The 19891-nt window shown below is 47.3% G+C and overlaps 1 protein-coding gene across 1 annotated transcript; it reads right to left on the bottom strand.

Moving 5' to 3' along the window:
* Txlna (taxilin alpha) lies at positions 1–17402 on the bottom strand. Its single transcript, XM_057784761.1, has 11 exons — positions 17315–17402; positions 16570–16741; positions 15374–15712; positions 13318–13409; positions 10756–10926; positions 7255–7449; positions 6755–6874; positions 6436–6510; positions 5103–5195; positions 4284–4379; positions 1–3802 (listed from the first exon to the last, which is right to left on the bottom strand). The coding sequence occupies exons 2-11, from the start codon at positions 16733–16735 to the stop codon at positions 3476–3478; spliced, it is 1674 nt and encodes a 557-aa protein (XP_057640744.1). The 5' UTR covers positions 16736–16741; positions 17315–17402; the 3' UTR covers positions 1–3475.
* Between the last annotated feature and the right edge of the window lie 2489 nt (positions 17403–19891).

Here is a 19891-nt window from a genome sequence, read left to right as displayed (position 1 = left end):
ACCAATTACTTAAAAAGTGACATGTATGCATCATATGCAAGTATGTGTGAAGATGTGCTTTGGGAGCAAAGGATAACGTGAAGAACTTTCTGTCCGTGGGTTCTAGTGAGCCATCCGGCACCTAGTCCTCACCCCTTTTTCTGTGAGACAAGGTATCACAATGGCATCCTGAAATACTGCATATAGACCCTCCTGCCTTTCCCTTCAAAGTGTTGTGACTAAGGGCACACCCATCTCTTGAGACAGAGTTTCAGTATATAACCCTAGGTGATGTAGCCCAAGGTAGCCTGGAATTCACAGCAATCACACCTTTTCCATGTTGGACTTACAGGTGTGCACCAAACCTTATTGAAATTATTTTTTTATTTTTACTTAAAAGTCCTTTGATGTTCTTTCTACGCCAAGAGCAAACACAGTTCAAGCAATTTGTCAGGGTCCTGAACTTGTGGCCAGTAGAAGACAGGACATTCTGGAATATGCAGGATGCCAGGACACTGTTATGGCCACTTGGCTGATCCAGACAAGTCCATAACAACAGAGAGGACTAGGTGGATCCAGAAACATCAAATGATCCACTCAGCAGAGATACAAATAAGGCAACAGACTATTTAATGTGGTGTAAAATACATCGATATCAAGTCCCTGGCTGTTGTGAATACGAAAAGTAGACTTGGAAGGAAAAAAAAATCTACGAGAAAAAGAAAAACCTGTCAGCACAACCTCAAACAAGTGTGGGTAGCAGAGGAAAGCAATTATGGGAACAGAGGTGGCCCTCTTATCCCAAGCTGGTCAAGAGGGGTAACCAGGTGCCTGGTGACCCACCCATGCTACTAAGGTGGGAGGGCTGGGGCAGCACTCAGCAGGCCTCAGCCTCCCTGCAGACACCCGGGCAGTTCCACTGGCTTCTGGTCAGCCCCTCAGTACAGCTAACAAGGTGGGGACCAGGGAGAGTTAAATAACCATCTTTACAGAAACATTCTCACACAAAGTGCCTGAGCTCTGCCCATGGTCCAAAAACCAAATGGAAAACAAAGATTAAAAAAAAAAAGTGCTTCTGACATGGTATACATGAAGCTTTCAACTGGACAAGAACTTAAATATTGGCATAGCCAAGGGCCCTGGGCTCTTAAGTCTTACCCACTGTGGTCCTCTAGAAAAAAGCTAACAATCTTAAAAACCAACACAGATCTTGGTCCTAAAATGAGGTCATGTGCACGGGACTCACCCAAGTGAGCAGGTACTGGCCTCACTCACAGACAGGCCACCTCCCTGCAGATGGCCCAGGCTCCTGGGCTGACTTTGGAAAGCAGAGCAGCTGTAGTGACTGTTAAGGTTTGGTCAGCGGAGAGGAGGGAAGAAGTGATTACCATCTAGGTATTGTCCTGGGTGCCTAGAAATGGAGCTAACAGCCAAGGTTCTACAGATACATTATGGCCTCTTAGCCTACCATGCTGAGACCCGACAGATGGAACCCCTGCATGGGCTGTAAGAGGTAGCTGAAGTGAGGCAGGCCAATTCTATGGGCCACAGGAAGGAGGCCGGGCAAGCCCCATGGACCGACAGCTCAGATCCCGGCCTGGCACAAGAGCTGTGAGGTCTTAGGGGAGCAGGGAGAATACTGATTTCCAAGGGGAAAAAACCTTGGGAAAATCTCACCACCATCAGACCCCAGCTGGAGATGGCACAGCCTCAACACTCACACAGCTGCTGGGCACCCTGAGTGAATAATGTGCCAGGGTGGTGAGTCTTGAAATGGTAGTGCCTGGCATGGGGAAAGGGGCACTGGTTTGCAATTTCTGGTCTTGAACACATGATTATAAGCAATAATGTTCTAGGTACTTTTGGTTTCTGACGAGGAGTCCTGCTTCCTAGCCCAGACTGGTCTGAAGTTGAGCCTCTTGTCGGGCTCTGGGACTACAGACACACCGACACACCCAACTCAATTCTGAATGTGTACGTGTGGGCTGAGCGGCTGCTAGTCATGAAAGATGAAGGAACTTACAGGATAATGCAATAGTTGAAATACAACAAGAAGCAAAAATCATCCAATCTTGGCCTATGGCTCACTTAGCTCACAGAAGCTGTTAGCTTCCAAGCACTGTTGATCCAGGGAACTGCTGTGTAACCTGGCTAACATGCTGGCAGGTATGCAACAAGAACCTCAGCACAGAGCCGCCACTTGAACAGAGGTGTGAGCGGTATTAGGAGGGAAAGCAAATACAATTCCCTGCAGCTAGTTTGGTTCCTGGGATCAGTCTGTTGTTAGAAGTTACTCTTGACCTGCTAGACACCTGAAGATCTGGCAGCGAGAGGTGAAATCCCAAGGACTCATTTTTTGGCCAAGAGGTGCTAGGAATGGCATCAGACTGTCCTCAAAATCGCTCATCTGAGCTGGGGTGAGGGGGCAGGAGGAAAAAAAAAATAGCCCATAAGCCAAGGGCCATCTGGATCTGGGGTTCAGCAGCGGCGGCATGGAGATGGTGATGAATTAGTGGTGGCCTCCCAGGCTGAAACCCACAGGCAAGTTTGTGGCAAGGTCATCATCCTTTCTCTTAATGATCTTAACTTCCCCGACAGGACACCTCAACACTAACATGGCAAAGGACCCTGATAGGGTTGTTCCGAATGGGGCACAGGAGGCCAGGCACCTGGGACCTCCGCTAGTGTATCCCTTACCCTTTGAAGATCTTTAATACAAACTCTTATGCAAAACAAAACTACAACAAAACCTCCAAAAAGAATCCTTTGGGTGACCTTATGTCAATCTTTTGTGCAGGCTAGAGGCACCTGTGAATGATAAGGCTACTGAGAACTGAGAAGCAACACTGGCCTGGACCTGGCACTACCAGAGGGCAGGGAACTGGTAGCCTGAAGGGGCTCCTTCCCACACAGTCACCCCCCCACCCCACCAGTTTTCTTGTCTTAGGCAGGAGGAAGCTCAAGGACCAGTTGTTTCCTACAAAGGCTCTGCCCAGGAACACCACTCCCAGATCAAGAGAAGCAGCAGAACCTCTAGGGGAGTGACAAGCCCAAACTGCCCACGTTCTGCTTACAAAAGAGAAGAGTCCAGGCCCGGGTATTTCCACTCGTCATGAGCTCTGCAAAGGGCTGAAGGGTCTGAGCCTCAAAATCAGGCAGGAAAATGTTCAAGTTGTCAGACCTGCTGGCTTACAGGGATGGCAGCTTCAGAGGAAATCTTTAAGACTCTTCAGTGTAGAGCCACCAGCTTCATTTGCACACCCCACCCTTGATGAAAGCCTATAGGTGTTAACTATGGAACTGCGTGAGGTCTTGCACACCTGCCTCATCCACATAAGTAAGACTAACTCACAATTTAAAAATTGCAAAGTGTCCAATGCCCTCCAGGTCAGAACACCTTGGCTTCAGCACTGAGCCACGCAGTGTGGGAGCCTTGTATGGACCAGGCCTGACCAGGCTGCTGCTCCCTTCCCAGCACGCCCAAGCACCATGAGCTCTAGGCGGTGGCAGAGGTGGGCTGCCGGGGCCCTGTCTGGCCTGCTATATCTGTGCTTGGTGCTCCAGGGCAGCCAGGAACTTCTGCGGCCCTTGGGGAGCTGGATGGTTGAGGCCCAGAACTCTCAACACCCTGTTCCTTAGAGGTAGTGGCAGCCTCCGGCCTCCGCTCAGTACCAATGTCAGTGAGGGAGCTCTGGGCACCAGCAGTCAGGTCCTGTACCCTCTTGTTCAGGTCATTGCGTTCTGTCTGCAGTGCTCGGCACAGCTTCTCCAGTCGTTGGATTTTCACCTGCAGACCTTCCAGCTCTTTGTCCCGGAGAGTTTTCTAGGTAGAGGAATGGAGCATCCAGTAAGATACTCATTTCAAGTTTGGGCAACTGAAAATCAAGAGCTGGCCCCTGTAGTAAACAGCCCTAACTTAGAGTATGACAATGTATCCCTCCACTTACCTACCAGATGACCTAGGCAAAGCACTTGTATAGTGAAACTGTATCATCTGTTAAACCATGCTGACCAACATCAGGTCTCAAACCTGGTTTGCAGCTGCTGCACCAAGTCAGTGTCTGTCTTAGAGATTGCAAGCCACAGTCACAACCCTGGGATTCTCGGCATGTGAACCACATCAACCATTAAACAGTACCCACTATCTGCTGATTCTTCAGCTGTCTGTACTGGGAGCTAGTACTGGGTGCCCGCTGCTAAGGGCAGAAGTCAGCATTATCACTGCAGTTGGACGAATACGACTGGAAATGCAATTCCAGTTCATGTGTACAGTGTCACTGCTCCCAGCCCATCGCCCCACCCACCTCTTCAGCCATCTCAAGCAGGGCCTTATTGCTGCTCTCCCACCGGGATCGATACATGGTGGTTTCTTTCTCCAGCTTCTTGATCTTCTTTGTCATCTGTTACATGACAGATGGAAGGAAAAGGTCAGATTGAGCTGTCTGGACATCTGAAGGAAACATTACATCTGTGCCAACTGGGAGCCTCAAGTTAAGCCACTGAGGAGCTGATAAGAATGCTTAGGAAGTAAAGGAGGAGCCAGCTGCCAAACCAGATGATCTGAGTTCCATGCCTGAAAACCACAGAATCTGCAAATTGTCCTTGGACCTCCATATGTATTCTATGATGTATGCATACAACATACGAACACATACCCACCCATAATTTAGTTCATACACATGCAGGGTGGATCTAAGTCCAAGACCAACCTGGTCTAAATAGAGAGAAATACAGGGCAACCAGTGGTACAGAGAGATACACTAAAGAATAAATACATAAACATAAAAAGTACAAGAATACATACTCTCTACTACTTTTAAATTCCAGCATTAATGCTGAGTGGTGAGGCCGAGCGGTGGTGGCGCACGCCTTTAATCCCAGCACTCGGGAGGCAGAGGCAGGTGGAACTCTGGGAGTTCGAGGCCAGCCTGGTCTACAAGAAGTAGTTCTAGGACAGGCTCCAAAGCTACAGAGAAACCCTGTCTCAAAAAACCAACCAACCAAACAACAACAAAAAATTCCAACATTAACGGAACAGCTTCTGTGAGGCACCCAAAGGTAGTTCTGAACGAAGTGGCTTGGGTCTCCAGTTGGGGAGGCCTGAACCCTCCTCCATTGATTACCTTTTCCATTTCCTGTTTGAAGGTGGTGAACACTTCGCTGCTTTTGGAAAGTGTATTCTGGAACTCTTCAAACTTCTCTGTGTACAGGGCGAGCTGGGTGAGGGAAGCAGAGCTCATGTGAGCCTAGACTTCTCTGAAGGCACCTCTAGGCAACATTTATTTAATTCAAGTATTTCTTTGGTCCACTGACAAAGCCGTTCTACTGAGATACCATTTCCTAGTAAAACACCAAAGCCATGCACAGCAAGGATGTGTTCCAACGTGTGAAACTGAAAAATGCCAGGTAGTGGCAGCACACACCTTTAATCCCAGCACTTGGGAGGCAGAGGCAGGTGGATCTCTTGTTAGTTCAAGTCCAGCCTGGTCTACAGAGTGAGTTTGAGGACAGACAGAGCTACATAGAGAGACCCTGTCATGAAAAACAAAACAAACAAAAAGTCAACACAACAACAAGACAAACAAAATAAAAAACTGATGGGGTTGGAGGGATGGCTCATCATTTAAGAGCATTGGCTGTTCTTCCATAGGACCCCGGTTCAATTACCAGCACCCACATGGAGACCACAACTCTAACTCCAGTTCCAGAAGATCTGGCATCCTCTTCCAGTCTCTGAGGGCACCAGGCACACAAGTGGGGCACAGACATACAGGTATGCAAAACACCCATACACACAATAATAAAATAAAATAAAAACAAACAGAAACAGAGCTAGGCATAGTAGTTAATACCTCATGCGTATGGGAGGCAGAGGACTGCCACAAGTTCAAAACCAGCCTGGTCTACAAGGTGAGTTCTGGGTTAGCCAGAGCTAAACTCAGAGATGATTTTTCTTTTTCTTTCTTTTTTTTTTTAAAGACAGGGTTTTGCTGTGCAGCCTTGGCTGTCCTGTAACTCACTCTATAGAACAGGAAGGATGGCCAGAACTTAGAGATCTGCCTGCCTCTGCCTTCCAAGTTGAAGGATGAAAGGCATGTAAAATCACCATTCAGCAGCAACCTTTTATTAAAATAAATAAAAGGTGGGGCTAAAGAGATGGCTCAGAGGTTAAGAGCACTAGATGTTCTTCCAGAGGTCCTGAGTTCAATTCTCAGCAACCAGAGGGTGGCTCACAACCATCCATATTGAGATCTGTTGCCCACTTCTGGTGTGCATGCATACATGCAGGCAGAACACGGCAAACATAATAAATAAATAAATAAATCTTTAAAAAAATAAATAAAAGGCTTGGTTGAGACCAACATAGCAGTTGGCTCAGAAACAGCCTAAGACGAGGTCCTGTTTTCACTCCCCTGGAGACAGCACCTGTGACTGCAAGTCAGATTCTGGTCTCACCTGCTGCTTCAAGTGGGTCTCCTGCTGCTTCATCAGCTCGCACATCCTCTGGGACTCCACCGCTTCTTTCAGGAGCTATTTCCAAGACAGGACCCCAGAACCTGTCAGAAGCCCCTGGGAGGTATGTTTGGCCTTCTTTAGCCATAAGCACTGGACCCACTGAGGCTATCTGCTCTCAGACTGCTGTCTGGACAAGCAGTTACTGGACTGGGCAGGTAAAACCTCTCCCATCCATATGAACTAGACAGACTCTGAGCTAAGCCAGAACCCAGCCCACTTCCTTGTAGTCCCCACCGCAGCCCTGGGGTCTGAGCCTCACAAACTCCTTCTCCCGCTGGTGCCGGTCCTCTGCCTCCTTCAGCATCTCCTGGGCCTGTTGGAGCTTGGCATCTACCAGCTGCTGCTGCAGGTCCTTATGTTTGAAGACTTTGTCGATATGCTGTAGGAAAGGTATTAATGGGGTCTGCTTGCCAGGAATTCCCTTGTAAGGAAGCCCCAACTCTAGAAAACACGGTACTTCTCTAGTCTTATCTTGGTATGAAGATATTGGCATTTGGACATTTCCTTTCCTATACTCAATCTGATCTGCAGATAGGACAGTATACACCTCTACTCTAGAACTGAGTACTTCTATGGATCCCTGGACCAGGACCAGAGATAAGGCACATGGGTCAACTCTCTTCTCTGCATTTCAGCTCCTTGTCTATGAATAACATCATCTTCTAAAGGAAGAGCAAAACCAGGCAAGTCTGCAGAGTGCTGCCCCAGTCCCTGGCACTCACTACAGCCCCACTAGCTGCTGGGCCATGATCACCTTACCTCTTCACGAAGTTCATATTGCTCAATCAGCTTCTTGAGCCTCTCAGCCAGTTCCATATTCTCTTGGCGCAGCTTGGAGTTTCGCTCATTGTGCTGTTCCATCTGCAGCTGAATGTCGTTCAGTGTCACCTGGAAGTGTGAAGTCACCTCTTTGCGTTTCTCCTCCTCCTCACGGGCTCGCTGCACACCTTCTTCCTAAAAAGAGAAACCAACTCTGGAACTATCATCCATAGCTCTAAGTCCTGTACAAAGCTCCCGAACTAGTCAACAGTCTCTGCCAACAGAGCTACTGGCCCCAAATGAGAGGTACCTGGGATCTAGGATGACATACAATGGGGTTTCCTAATGTGACTCTAAGTCAAGTGACATCAGCTGAGTCTCTCCCTAGAAATACTCAGCATACATGTTAAGTGGCACTCTGAAGCAACTTGGATCTTCTGAATTCTTGTTCCCAGATTCTAGATTAAATTTCCCTCCTATTCCCCACAGAAAACAAGAAGCAAAAAGCTGCAGGGCATAGCGACGTAAGCTTTTAATTCCACCACTCAGGAGGCCTTGGTCCAGACTCCACCTCTGGAAAAGCCAGCCAAGCACACTGACCCCTTCCCAGGGAGAGTCAGGACCACGCCCTTAGGCTATTTAGGCTGCCGCCCCTATGAAATAGAACACATGGTCTTAGGTTTTGCGTGGCCCCCCCCAAAAAAAACACCCATGCTCTCCTGGCCACCCAAAAGCGCTGCAGTAAACGTGGGCATTGATTTGGTCTAATTTGGTCTGATTGGAATTTTTTGCATTGGCAGAGAGTTTGTCTTAAGATCATTCCTGACATGTATGACCTCAGGATGTGATGTATTATGTCTTAACTTTGTTCATGTTTAATGTTTTTTCCTTTTTACTCTTTTTTTCCCCCTTTCTTTTTTCAAGTCAGTAGCTAAGGAGCCAGACCTGGAACTTGCTTTGTAGACCAGGCTGACCATGAACTCAGAGATCCACCTGCTTCTACCTGAGTGCTGGGATTAAAGGCATGCACCATCATTGCCTGGCATAGTGTTTCTCTTTTTATTTTTTTAATTTTTTGGTTTTTTGGTTTTTCGAGATAGGGTTTCTCTGTGGTTTTGGAGCCTATCCTGGAACTAGCTCTTGTAGACCAGGCTGGTCTCGAACTCACAGAGATCCGCCTGCCTCTGCCTCCCGAGTGCTGGGATTAAAGGCGTGTGCCACCACCGCCCAGCTAGTGTTTCTCTTTTTAATATGTGAGGCAGAGGTAGAAAGATCGTAAATTCAAGGCCTGGGTGGGCAATTTAGCAAGATCTTACCCCAGAATACTGGGTAAAGGGGGCACTGGGATACATCTGAGATAAAGTACTTGCCTAGCACTACCAGCATCCTGGCTTTAATCCTTATTACCATAAGAAAAAATAATAGTAAAATGAATTGGAGACCAGCAAGATTGCTTACCCAGTGAAGGTAATTACTGCTAAACCTGATAACCTGTGTTCAATCCCTGGGATTCACATAGTCAGAGAAGAAAACCCAGTCCTGCAGGTATCCTCTGACCTCCACGCATGGACCATGGCATGCATGTACACACATAAAGCATTGAATGTAATCTAACAAAAAAAATTGCTTTAAGTTGACAGAATAATTTGTTTTTTTTTTAAAAGAGAGGTTTTTGTTTGTTTAAGGTATGCACTACCATGTTTGACTTTATTTCTGTGGCGTTTTGGTTGCATATGTTTGTGTGAGGGCATTGGATCCTCTGGAACTGGAGTTAGAGGCAGTTGTGAGTTGCCATGTGGGTGCTGGGAGTTGAACCTGAGTTCTGGAAGAGCAGCCATCCCTCTAAGCCTATACACAATGTTAAAAGTGGTAGCCAGGTAGTGGTGACAAATGCCTTTAATCCCAGCACTTGGAATTAAGGGAGGCGGATCTTGGTGAGTTAGAGGCTAGTCTTGTCTACAAAGTGAGTTCCAGGACAGACAGAACTGTAACAGAGAAAAATCCAGTCAAAAAAAACAAAAACAAAACAAAAAAAAAAAAACACCTTAAAAAACAAAAGACTACTCTGTGAGTTCGAGACCAGCCTGGTCTACAAGAGCTAGTTCCAGGACAGGCTCCAAAACCACAGAGAAACCCTGTCTCGAAAAACCAAAAAAGAAAAAAAAGACTAAAAAGAAAAGATTAAATGTGATAGTTACCTACTCTCTTCAATGCTAGTACCTAGCATAAAGATAGATACTTGGACTAATTTATACCCATTTCCTTTTGCTTACCAATATCTTATGTGTAGCCCTGCCTGTCTTGGAACTTGCTCTGTAGACCTGGAGTCACACATAGTTGAGAGCTGCCATACGCGTGGTGGTGAGTGAAAATGTGTCCTCTGAAAGAGCAGCCTGTGCTTTAGCCACTGCTCCATCTGTCCAGCCCATCCTTGTTATTTTTTTTAAGATTTATTTTTATTTATGTGCCCCTGTGAATATATGTCACATATACGCAGGTGCCCATAGGTCAGAAGAGGGTATCAGATCCCCTTGAGATGGTCTGAGGTTGGTCCAATGTGGGTAGAAACAGAAACTGGGTCCTCTGGAAGACTAGGTGAGTGCTGTTAACCACTCAACCGTCTCTCTAGCCTTCTCTATTTTCTTCTTAAAGACATCTCTCACCAAACCCAGAACTTACTGATTCAGCCAGACTGGCTAGACATCATGGGCCAGAGATCCTCCTGCCTCTACCTCCCAGGCACTGCAGGTACAGAGACACGTTACCCGGTTTTATACATGGGAGGGGATCCAAATTCTGGCTCTTATGCTTGTAATAAGCACTTTTCTGACTGATCCTAAAGTCCTCAGAGGTTTATTTTGTAGAGGACTCTGGAACCTTTGATGATGCTACCGGGGGATGGGACTTTCAAGGTTGGCTGAAATGGCTTTAGGTTTTCTGGAGGCGTCCTCTGGAGCAATTTTGTTCTACCCGATATTCCCGCCGTATTCAGTTCCTGTCTAACCCACAACAGATCCCACCAGTCACAGACTAGAACTTCCAAAAGTGTGAGTCAAGACAATCTTTCTTTGTGCATTTTAAAAAGTTGAGCCAGCAGTGGTGGCACCTGGCAGGCAGAGGCAGGTGGATCATCTCTGTGCGTTTGAGTTCAGGACACCCAGGATTGTTACACAGAGAAACTCTGTCTCGAAAAACAAAACAAAAGTTGATTAGCTCAGTATTTTCAGAGGGAAGCTGACTAGTGCAGTAGGGAACTGCTATCTGAGAAAGATTCTGGCTGCTGTATCTGATGCTCGTGGGTCGTCAGTCAGTCATACACACAGGTGGTCACAGTTGTTCTTTGGCGGAACTGGGACAGAGCTATACTGTACTGAAGCTTTTTTGGTTTTTGTTTGTTTTAAATAAAGTCTTCCAAGCTGGCCTAGAACTCACTGCATACCACAGCCTCAATGCTTTTTAAGGAGAAAGCCCACAAACACCAGTACATACGAATACACCTACCTTGAGGGAGCGGTTGTGTCGCTGCAGCTCCCGGCACAGGCTCTCAAGCTTGCTTCGGGCCAGGACAGCCTTGCTATGCTCACCACGGAGATGGTCCTTCTCCTGGACGAGCTGGCTCTGCTTCTTCTGCAGGAGCTTCATCTGCTTCTGCGAGTTTCGGTGCTCTTCCAGCTGAGAACAGGAGAGTAGGAGTGTCTAGAGCGGGCACCATCACATGGCTCTAGAAATTCCTAAGCTCTAGAGATTCCCACTCCTTCCACTCCAGTCACAACAGCTCAGACAAAGGCACACTCCTCCCAGGAACATCTCAGACTAACCCAGCCTATCTTAGGGAAAGAATAATGGAGCAGTGAGGGCAGAGCCAGCAGACTTCAGCTTCTGAGTCCACAGACGCTGCAGACCACCATGCCCGCACACCACCAGACTACAACTAAGCCACCTCCAGACAACTCAGCAGAGCTCATCGGCACCTCATTTCTCAGACTTGAACTTATTCAAAACACAGCTCCCCCCCCCCCCGACTACTCTTATTTGTGGCTATTTCACTGCTGACAGAAAGGCCTTCTAATTCTCCCGACTACAAGTCCTGAACCCCTTCCACAGACCTACACCTTCCCAGCTCAGCTCTTCTCCCATGATGACATCCAGCCTTGGATAGCACAAATGCAACCAGTATAAATGATTACAGTCTTCTAGTAGACACACCAAAAAAGTAAAAAGGTGAAATTTAAGCTGTTTTTGTGAGACAAGGTCATGCCAAGTGACCCACATTGTCCTTGAATTCACTAAAAAGACCAGTGCTGACCTCAAATCATGATGATTCTCCAGCCTCAGCCTCCCAAGCACATTTTTTTATCTTAGTTTTAAAATCTGACCCAGTTGTCACACCTCAGCAGATCTCAGTCAGATTACTGAGAGGTGCTGTCTTGGGCAGCAAAGGTCTAGACTTGGTCACTCCAGGTCAGGGCCATGACAACTTCCTTAGGCGATCCCTATCTGTATCTACTAGACTTCAACCTACTAACCTAACCAACCTTTCCCTCTATTCCCCTACCTGACTCACCTTCTTCCCTGTCTTGGTCCCCTTTAACCTAGGCAAAGCCCTTTCCTGCTTATGTGGCAACAGTACTGAAGCGACCTTACTGGAAGAGTCTCAGTTTAAACTAAGATACAATCTTGGAAGACTCTCCACAACTGCCAGCACTTTCTCCTGTGATCTATATCCTTCCCCGAGACAACCATTTGTCTCCTCTTCATAGCGTTTCCTTATATACGGTCATGGTTCTCATTTCCCTGGAAACACAAAAGAAACCAGGGGACCACCAGGACACGTTTCCCACCCATCACCCAACTGTACCTGTCTTCTTCAGAAGACTGTAAATGAAGAGACAGGTACAATAAGCTCCCTCAGTGGTGGAGTCCTCTCCTTGTGGGTTGGGCCTCAGCTCCCTGCTATACTCAGAATATCACCCCAGTAGCTCAATTACTCCTCCCTTGCAGTATCAATATTTCCCTAGCTAAATCCTTCCAAAATCAATTTTATCCTTTCTCTATTTCTTTCCCTTTTTTGGGGGGTTTTTAAGAGATAGGTCTTTCTATATAACCCAAGCTGTCCTGGAACTCACTAGACCAGGCTGGCCTTGAACTCAAGAGATCTGCCTACCTCTCCCTTCTGAGTGCTGGGATTAAAAGCATACACCACTATACCAGCCTCTGTGCTTCTTACAGTTTTATTTAATGTGTATGTGGGTATTTCGTTTGCATCTATGTCTATGCTATACTTGTGTGCCTGGCACCTTAAGAATCCAGAAGAGGGCATCAGATCATCTGGATCCAGAGTTACAGATGGTTGTGAACTCCATGTAGGTGCTTGGAATCAAACCCAGGTCTTCTGGAAAAGCAGCCAGTGTTCTTAACCACTGAACCACCTCTCCAGCCCCATCTCTATACTTCTCTCTCTCCATACACACACACCACACACATAATCCACTCAACACCTTCACAGTGAGACAGATGGCAAGACTTGACATTTCTTTCTTTAAGACAAGGTCCCGTAGCCCAGGCAGGCCTTGAATTCTTGCTCCTCCAGCCTCAAGGGATTAAGGTATGCACCTCCATGCCTCGCTCACACTTGGTATTTCCCATGACTCAACACAGAGTCTAAGAATCCCTGTCCCAAGAGTTGAACAAGAATTGGATCAGCTCTTAGAGAAAAAGAACTAATGTGGGAATGGACAAAGACGAGAAAGCAGAGGCGAGACACAGCCGAGATACATGTATAAACACACAGATGTGAATGCACAGCACCCGAGACCAGAGCCAGGGTTCTACACTTGGGAATCAATCTGTGGAGAAATTTACTTTTGAAGTTTCTTCTCTTTATATATACTCTCAGTCCTTAGGTAGCTGACTGGAAATAACTTCTCACTTAAGAGATAGGGTATGAAAATTCAAAAAAGGTTAACGGGATTAAGATACCTGTTTCTGTCCTGTACCCCCACCCTTACCCCAGGGAGCCTGCTAACTTTCCAAAGGCAGAGAAGGAGATGGGGAGGCACTAACCAGTTCCGCATACTTCTTGCACAGCGCAGCCAGCTTCTCCTCTGGGGTACTGAGCGTGTTCAGTGTCTGCATTAGCAACGTGATCTCCTTCCCTGTAAAGCACAGGGAGTAAAGGCATGCACCCCTCCTTGGGGGTTCCCTTTACCCCAGACCTAAACCCGAGTGCTAAGGCAGTTTTCTCTGTTACACTGGTCCTGCAGCTCCACCGCACATCACCGCTGCAGCGTAAGTAGCGTCACTAACATACACTCAGCAAATGAACAGCTTCATCTCTTTGGTAAGCACCACCACTGAGAGGAAAACCTATTTTAAGACATATCAATAGGCAAATAATAATCCACTAGTAAATTCTATTAATAGAAAGAAAAAAAAAACTGGTCTGCAATCCCTTGAGTCAAACTCCTGTCAGCACTCATAGCTACGGCTATGTTTAAAATGAATGTTTCATGCTGGCCATGGTGGTACACGCCTTTGATCACAGGAGGAAGGGGCATCTTTGAATTTGAGGCCAGCCTGGTCTACAGAGCAAGTTCAAGGACAGTCAGGGCTACAGAGAAGTCTGTCTTGAAAAACTCAAATAAGTAAAACAAAATAAAGCCAGGCAGTAGTGGTGCATGCCCTTAATCCCAGCACTCAAAAGGCAGAGTCAGGTGGACCTCTGTGAGTTCGAGGCCAGCCTGGTCTACAGAGTGAGTTCCAGGACAGGCTCCAACACTGCAGAAAAGCCCTGGGGGGCAGGGGAAGCAAGAAGTTCTCATCTCGGGGCTGGAGAGATGGCTCAGAGGTTAAGAGCATTGCCTGCTCTTCCAAAGGTCCTGAGTTCAATTCCCAGCAACCACATGGTGGCTCACAACCATCTGTAATGGGGTCTGGTGCCCTCTTCTGGCCTGCAGGCATACACACAGACAGAATATTGTATACATAATAAATAAATAAATATTAAAAAAAAAAAAAAAAGTTCTCATCTCTTTCTCTACGTCAGAACAGGTAACAAATATGGAGGGAAGAGGGACTATGATATGGTTATAGTGTCACCTAACATAAATTTTCTTCTTTCTTTGACAAAGGGTCTTCTACGTAGCCCAGGCTGGTCCTAAACTCACCATCTTCCTGCCTGTTTCTCCTGGTCCCCATTAGAGGTGTATACTACGACATCCAGTTCAGCCCAGACTCTAAACGCATGTTCATTCACTTACCCCCATCAAAGAGCTGACTGCCAATGCCCTCCCTATTTTTATTTGTTTCAGATAAGGTCTCATCATGTAGCCAGTTGGCCCCACGAGATCTACTTGCCCCTCTTTCACAAGTGCTAGAATTAAAGGTATATGCTATCAAGCCTGGCTGCCACTGACTCCTGTATCTTGGGAAGCCTCGCAACTGTCTCCCTTGGTTTCCCGTTCCTAGCACAGACCAGGTTTCCGAACGGTCAGTTCTGGGAGAGGGGGCAAGAAGACTGGTATAAAGACTGTAAATCAGTAACATACAGACCAAATCCAACCCAGGGATGGCTTTTGCTTAGTCTAGTTTCTATTATCAAGCTGCCAATTATTCAGCAAGTCAGCTGAGAGAGAGTGGGGGGACTTACCAGGTAGAAGTCAATTTTTCATATAAAGTAAGCCCTTTCTCAAGTCTCAAGAGGTCTGTGGCTTACAGGGTCAACGTCAACATTTGGGAACTCTACCTTGATGTAGCTCAATTTTGTTGCTGTAGAAATAGGGAAACTAAGACCCAGGAGTGGAGAATGAACATGCCCAAGGTCAAACAGCAGGTGGTGCTGGTTGGCTCAAGAGTCTACCTACTCAGACCTCCTGTGACCCATATCCTCAATGAGAAAGCTGGTTGGATTCCTGCCCCCACTTGCTCCCAAGGTCAAGAGCCTTGCCCAAGGAAGTCATCTGAACAGCTCAATGCTATGATCCTATAATCCTGGCTTTGATTAAACTGGGAAACCTTCTGTCTTGACAAGGAGATTGCTTAAGAGTCCTGGCAGAGCAGGCTAGCCCACGAGACGACAGTTCTTAACTCCCTCCCCTCAACAGCAGCTGCCCTCTCTCACCCAGACCCTTGGCTTTCTTCTTTTCTTGCGGTCTTCGGTGGTCTCGGTCCCCAACTTCATCACTTGCTCGGCTCTCTTCTGTGCCTGGCTCCCCCTTGGAGGTCTCCTTCTCGCCATTGACTACTGGAATCCCTGGTTCGGGTTCCCCATTCCTTGCTGCATAGGTTCGGGACTTCTCTGCATCTTCTGGCTCAGTGGGCTCACCCTGTGCGCCCTCCTCACCGGGGCCTCCCTGACTGTTGTCCACACAGTATGTACTCAGAATGTCTTCCAACTGCCGGCTTAGCTCCTCAGAGACATCACAGAGAGGCCCAGACTTAGCTGCTTTAGCTTGAGCCCCTACGGCAGAACGAAAATAAGATGGTCACACCGCTGGCTTAGAAACTTTTTCTTTAAATCCACTCAAGTACTCTAGTTTAGGTTAAATGTTTTACTTATTTGGTTGAGACAGGATCTCTCCACAGAGCCTTAGCTGTCCTAGAACCCACTATGCACACCAGGCTGACCTCAAAGTCACAGAGATCTACCTGCCTCTGCCTCTCAAGTGCTGCGACTGAAGGCAAGGTCTCAGTTTAATTGTTTTTAAACCCTAAGTTTACTTACTTATAAAATTACACAATTATTTTTTACTCCCTCCCAAACATACTTAAAAGACAATTAAGCCTGGGCAGTAATGGCACGTGCTTTTAATCCCAGCACTTGGGAGGCAGAGGCAGGTGGATCTTTGTAAATTCGAGGCCAGGCTGATCTACAGAGCCAGTTCCAGGACAGTCAGAGATACACAAAGAAACTCTATCTTGAAAAAAAAAAAATAACTATGTAAAGCACCGTGCGTCAGGGATGGTTGGCATGTACAGAAGCTCCAACTCTAAGCCATCTTTTCCCCATTCAAAACTCGTTTTTGGTTCTTTTTATAGTTCCAGAAATGCCTCATGTGCGAATGACAATTACTTCCCGCTGGCAAGTGTTTTCTGGTAACATGACTTGGCTTGTGGGGTGCCTCATTTTGACTGTCATTTAGTTTAAACCAGTCAGAGCATGCTCCCAAGGTTCCATTCCAGGGCTAAGAGTGAGAACCTGAGAGTCACACAGAATGGGTATTGTTCCTCCTTCCTGGGTAAACAGTGGCCTCAGCAGCGAGGCCAATCCCAGAAACTCCTCCCTCTGCCCACAGTTAGAGCTGAGCAGGCACACACCCTCGGGCTTCCCAGGAGTCTGGCTAGTGGAACCTTCAGCTTCCGCCGCAGGAGCTGTCTGTCTGGGCCGTCCCTGGGCTCCCTCTGCTCCTGCTTCCCGTTGCCCTGGGCTGCTCTTCGGGGCGGAGTGTTTGGCAGGCCCATTCTTTTTGTCTTGGTTCTTCATTGTGATCTGCAAAGGCAGAAAACGAGCAGGTCCTTTTAAGGAGGGCACGGTTGTTATTTTCCAGACTTGAAAAATTTTCACACCCTAGATCAGAAATCCCAACATCAGGCGCTCCAGGCTTGAAACAAATGGGCAGGCCTTGGCCTTGGCCGGAGACCCCAGGGTCCCCTGCAGAGTTTCCGAGGAGCTGCCCCTGAGCAGGTGAGGGAAGAGGCCTCCTTTCTCCGGAAAGCCACTTCCCAGCAGCACCGCACGACTCCCTCTCGGCGTCCTGAGCGCGGGATTGGCTCCGCGCAGCGGACTGACGTGGCGGGGATGCTCCAGTTCTAACTGGTCCCCCCTCCGCCCCTCCAGGTCCCACGTGGGCCCTCCCCTGACCGGGCGGGCGGGAGCGCGCGCGGAAGCCACCTTCTCCCCGCGCGCCCTCTAGCCCCACGGCACGCATGCGCAACGCGGGGACATCGCCACAGACCACCCCCAGCCTCCCCATACACGAAATCAGTTCTTCCTCTGCGGGTCACTCATCTTGGGCCACAGACCCTCTAAAGAGCTCGTTCCACCGACGGTCAATGGACATACCTCACCATGGACGTCCGACGGCGTGCCCCCCCCTGGCACTGGCCGAGCACCGGAAACCCGGGTAACCGCTGCCAGCAGGACCGCCCGCTCCTGCCGCAGCCAATCAACAGCTAACGCTAGCGCGGAGCTTGCTGGGAATGACGAGGCCAAGGAGGCTTTGGAGTCGGGAGTGAGAAAGAACTACGAGTCCCTTCGTGCATCGCGGCGGGGCACAATTCCCGAGATGCAATGGAAAGGCTTTCGTTTTAGGGGCCATATATCCTGCAGGTCCGAAATTATGGAGAATAGTCGAGAGATTCGCGTCTGCCACCTTTCTAGTGAAGACGCTGTGATTGGCCCTTAAGCCTTGGCTCGCGGCTTTTATTTATTTATTTTTTTTTTGGGGGGGGGGTCCGTCGGGGGAATTGAACCCCGGTCTTCCGCGTGACAGGCGGGGATACTCACCACTATACTAACGAGGAGGCTTTTTTTTAAAAAAAAATATACATTCCTCCATTAGTCCCTTGTGTGCATGATGATTCTTTCTAAGATCTCTGAGGACTCAAAGATGGATAGAAAACTTAACAGGGAATTAGGAGATCTTTATTCCACTTCTAAACCAGTAATTTGTTATGTGCCTGGCATTCTTTGCGCCCTCTCTTTCAATAGAGAATTTACAATAATTCAAACACTTATTATGCTCTTTCTTTCCTTGTATCTAATAACTTGGTCCTTAAAATTACTCGGAGAAAATACAAAATACTTTGTGATCTGGACAAACAACATGGAAAAGACTAGATGGGTTTTTTTTTTTTTAATTGTTTATTGTTATTTGTTTGAGACAACGTTTCATAATGTGTAGCCTTGGCTGGCCTGGAACTCCTTATGTAGATGAAACTGGTTGAACTAAAGGCAAAAGCCACCGTGCCCAGCTAAAGGCTAAATAATTTACAGCTGAATCAATATTGAGTGGTTGTAGCAGATTCAAAATCAGATGAGTTAATTAATTACGCCAGCACCCATCGAGACAGGGTTTTTCTGTGTAGCCTTGACTGTCCTAAACCTCATTCTGTAGACCAGACTGGCCTCGAACTTAGAGATCCGCCTGCCCGCACTCATCTACACAGCTCTCTACCCAAAAGAAATAACCACCTTCACAGGCTTTCTCTGGGACAGTTACTTGCAGTAACTCCCTCAGGAAGGGACTGTAGCTGAGGCAGAGGGAGTTTGGCTGCAGGCAAATCAGTGAACTCCCACCCCGCCACCCCGCCACACATTCTGCCGACTCCTGTGCTTGCTTGCACAGGGGCTAAAGTTTTAAAAAGTTAGATTTTTCTTGTCTTTGTTTTTCATTACGATTGGGAATGCCAACTTGGGCACTGATCATTCAGAAACAAACACAATAGTGATTTCAATTCTTTGTTGTGTGACTTTTGTTTGATAAGGTCTTGCTTAATAGTGCTGGCTAGCCTGGAACTCTCTATGTAGATCAGGCTGTTCTCAAACTCACAAAGATCTGCCTTCTAAGACCAGTGGTGCACTGGTTTGTTACTAAAGGTGTGTCACCACACCTGCAGGCAAAGCATTTCAACACTCGGCTCACAGGGTACTTTGGGAACCTGCAGTTTGCCCTATTATCCTAGGCCTGCCTAGACTTCTGTTACAGCATTTTGCCATGAAATTGAAGCTACTGTTGTCTAAATGCTGCAGTCTCAGGGGCTAGAGTCAGGCTGTGGGTAGAGCACGTTGCAAAGTTTGCTAATTGCACATTATTTTAGGGCCTTTAGATGTTGGCCATTTTCTATAATAACTCTGTCAAACAGACTATGAGTAGTATTTTGTCTGTTCAGATGTAACTGTGAGAGGCAAATTTTATATATATAATAGACTTAGTGGGAGAGTATTTACCTAGAATGATCAAAGCTCAAATCAGAAAACATTGCAACCTTGCTAGTTTACTGGGGGAACTGAGGCTCAGAAAGTTGAGGATTAAAGGTTTCTGGGGCCCTGAAGTGGTGGCATGCATGCTTTAAATCCCAGCACTCCGGTGACAGAGGCAGGAGGATCTCTGTGAGTTCAAAGCCAGCCTGGAATTCAGAGCGAGTTCCAGAAACCCTGTGGCGGGGGTGGGGTGGGGGGTGGTAAACAACAACAACAAAAAGCAAACAAGAAAAGAAAGAACAATTAAAGAAGGTGTCGAGAAACCCTAGAAGCCCCAATAACACATAGGCAATATGAAGAGGCAGCATATAGATCAAGTTTCTACAAAATTCCATACAAAGAGGATTTTCTAGATCAGAGGTTCTCAGCCTTCCTAATGCTGTGACCCTTTATTACAGTTTCACATGTTGTGATGATCCCAGCCATAAATTTTTTTTTTTTTTTTTTTTTGGTTTTTCGAGACAGGGTTTTTCTGTGGCTTTGGAGCCTGTCCTGGAACTAGCTCTTGTAGACCAGGCTGGCCTCGAACTCAGAGATCCGCCTGCCTCTGCCTCCCAAGTGCTGGGATTAAAGGCGTGCGCCACCACCGCCCGGCCATAAATTTTTTTTTTAAATTTATTTGTTTACTTAGTACGTATACCATGTTCTGCCTGCATG

This window comes from Chionomys nivalis, chromosome 11 (assembly GCF_950005125.1).
Source record: "Chionomys nivalis chromosome 11, mChiNiv1.1, whole genome shotgun sequence".
NCBI classification, from domain to species: domain Eukaryota; kingdom Metazoa; phylum Chordata; class Mammalia; order Rodentia; family Cricetidae; genus Chionomys; species Chionomys nivalis.
Note: the sequence above shows the minus strand (reverse complement) of the source record. Positions and strands in the feature narration are given on the sequence as shown.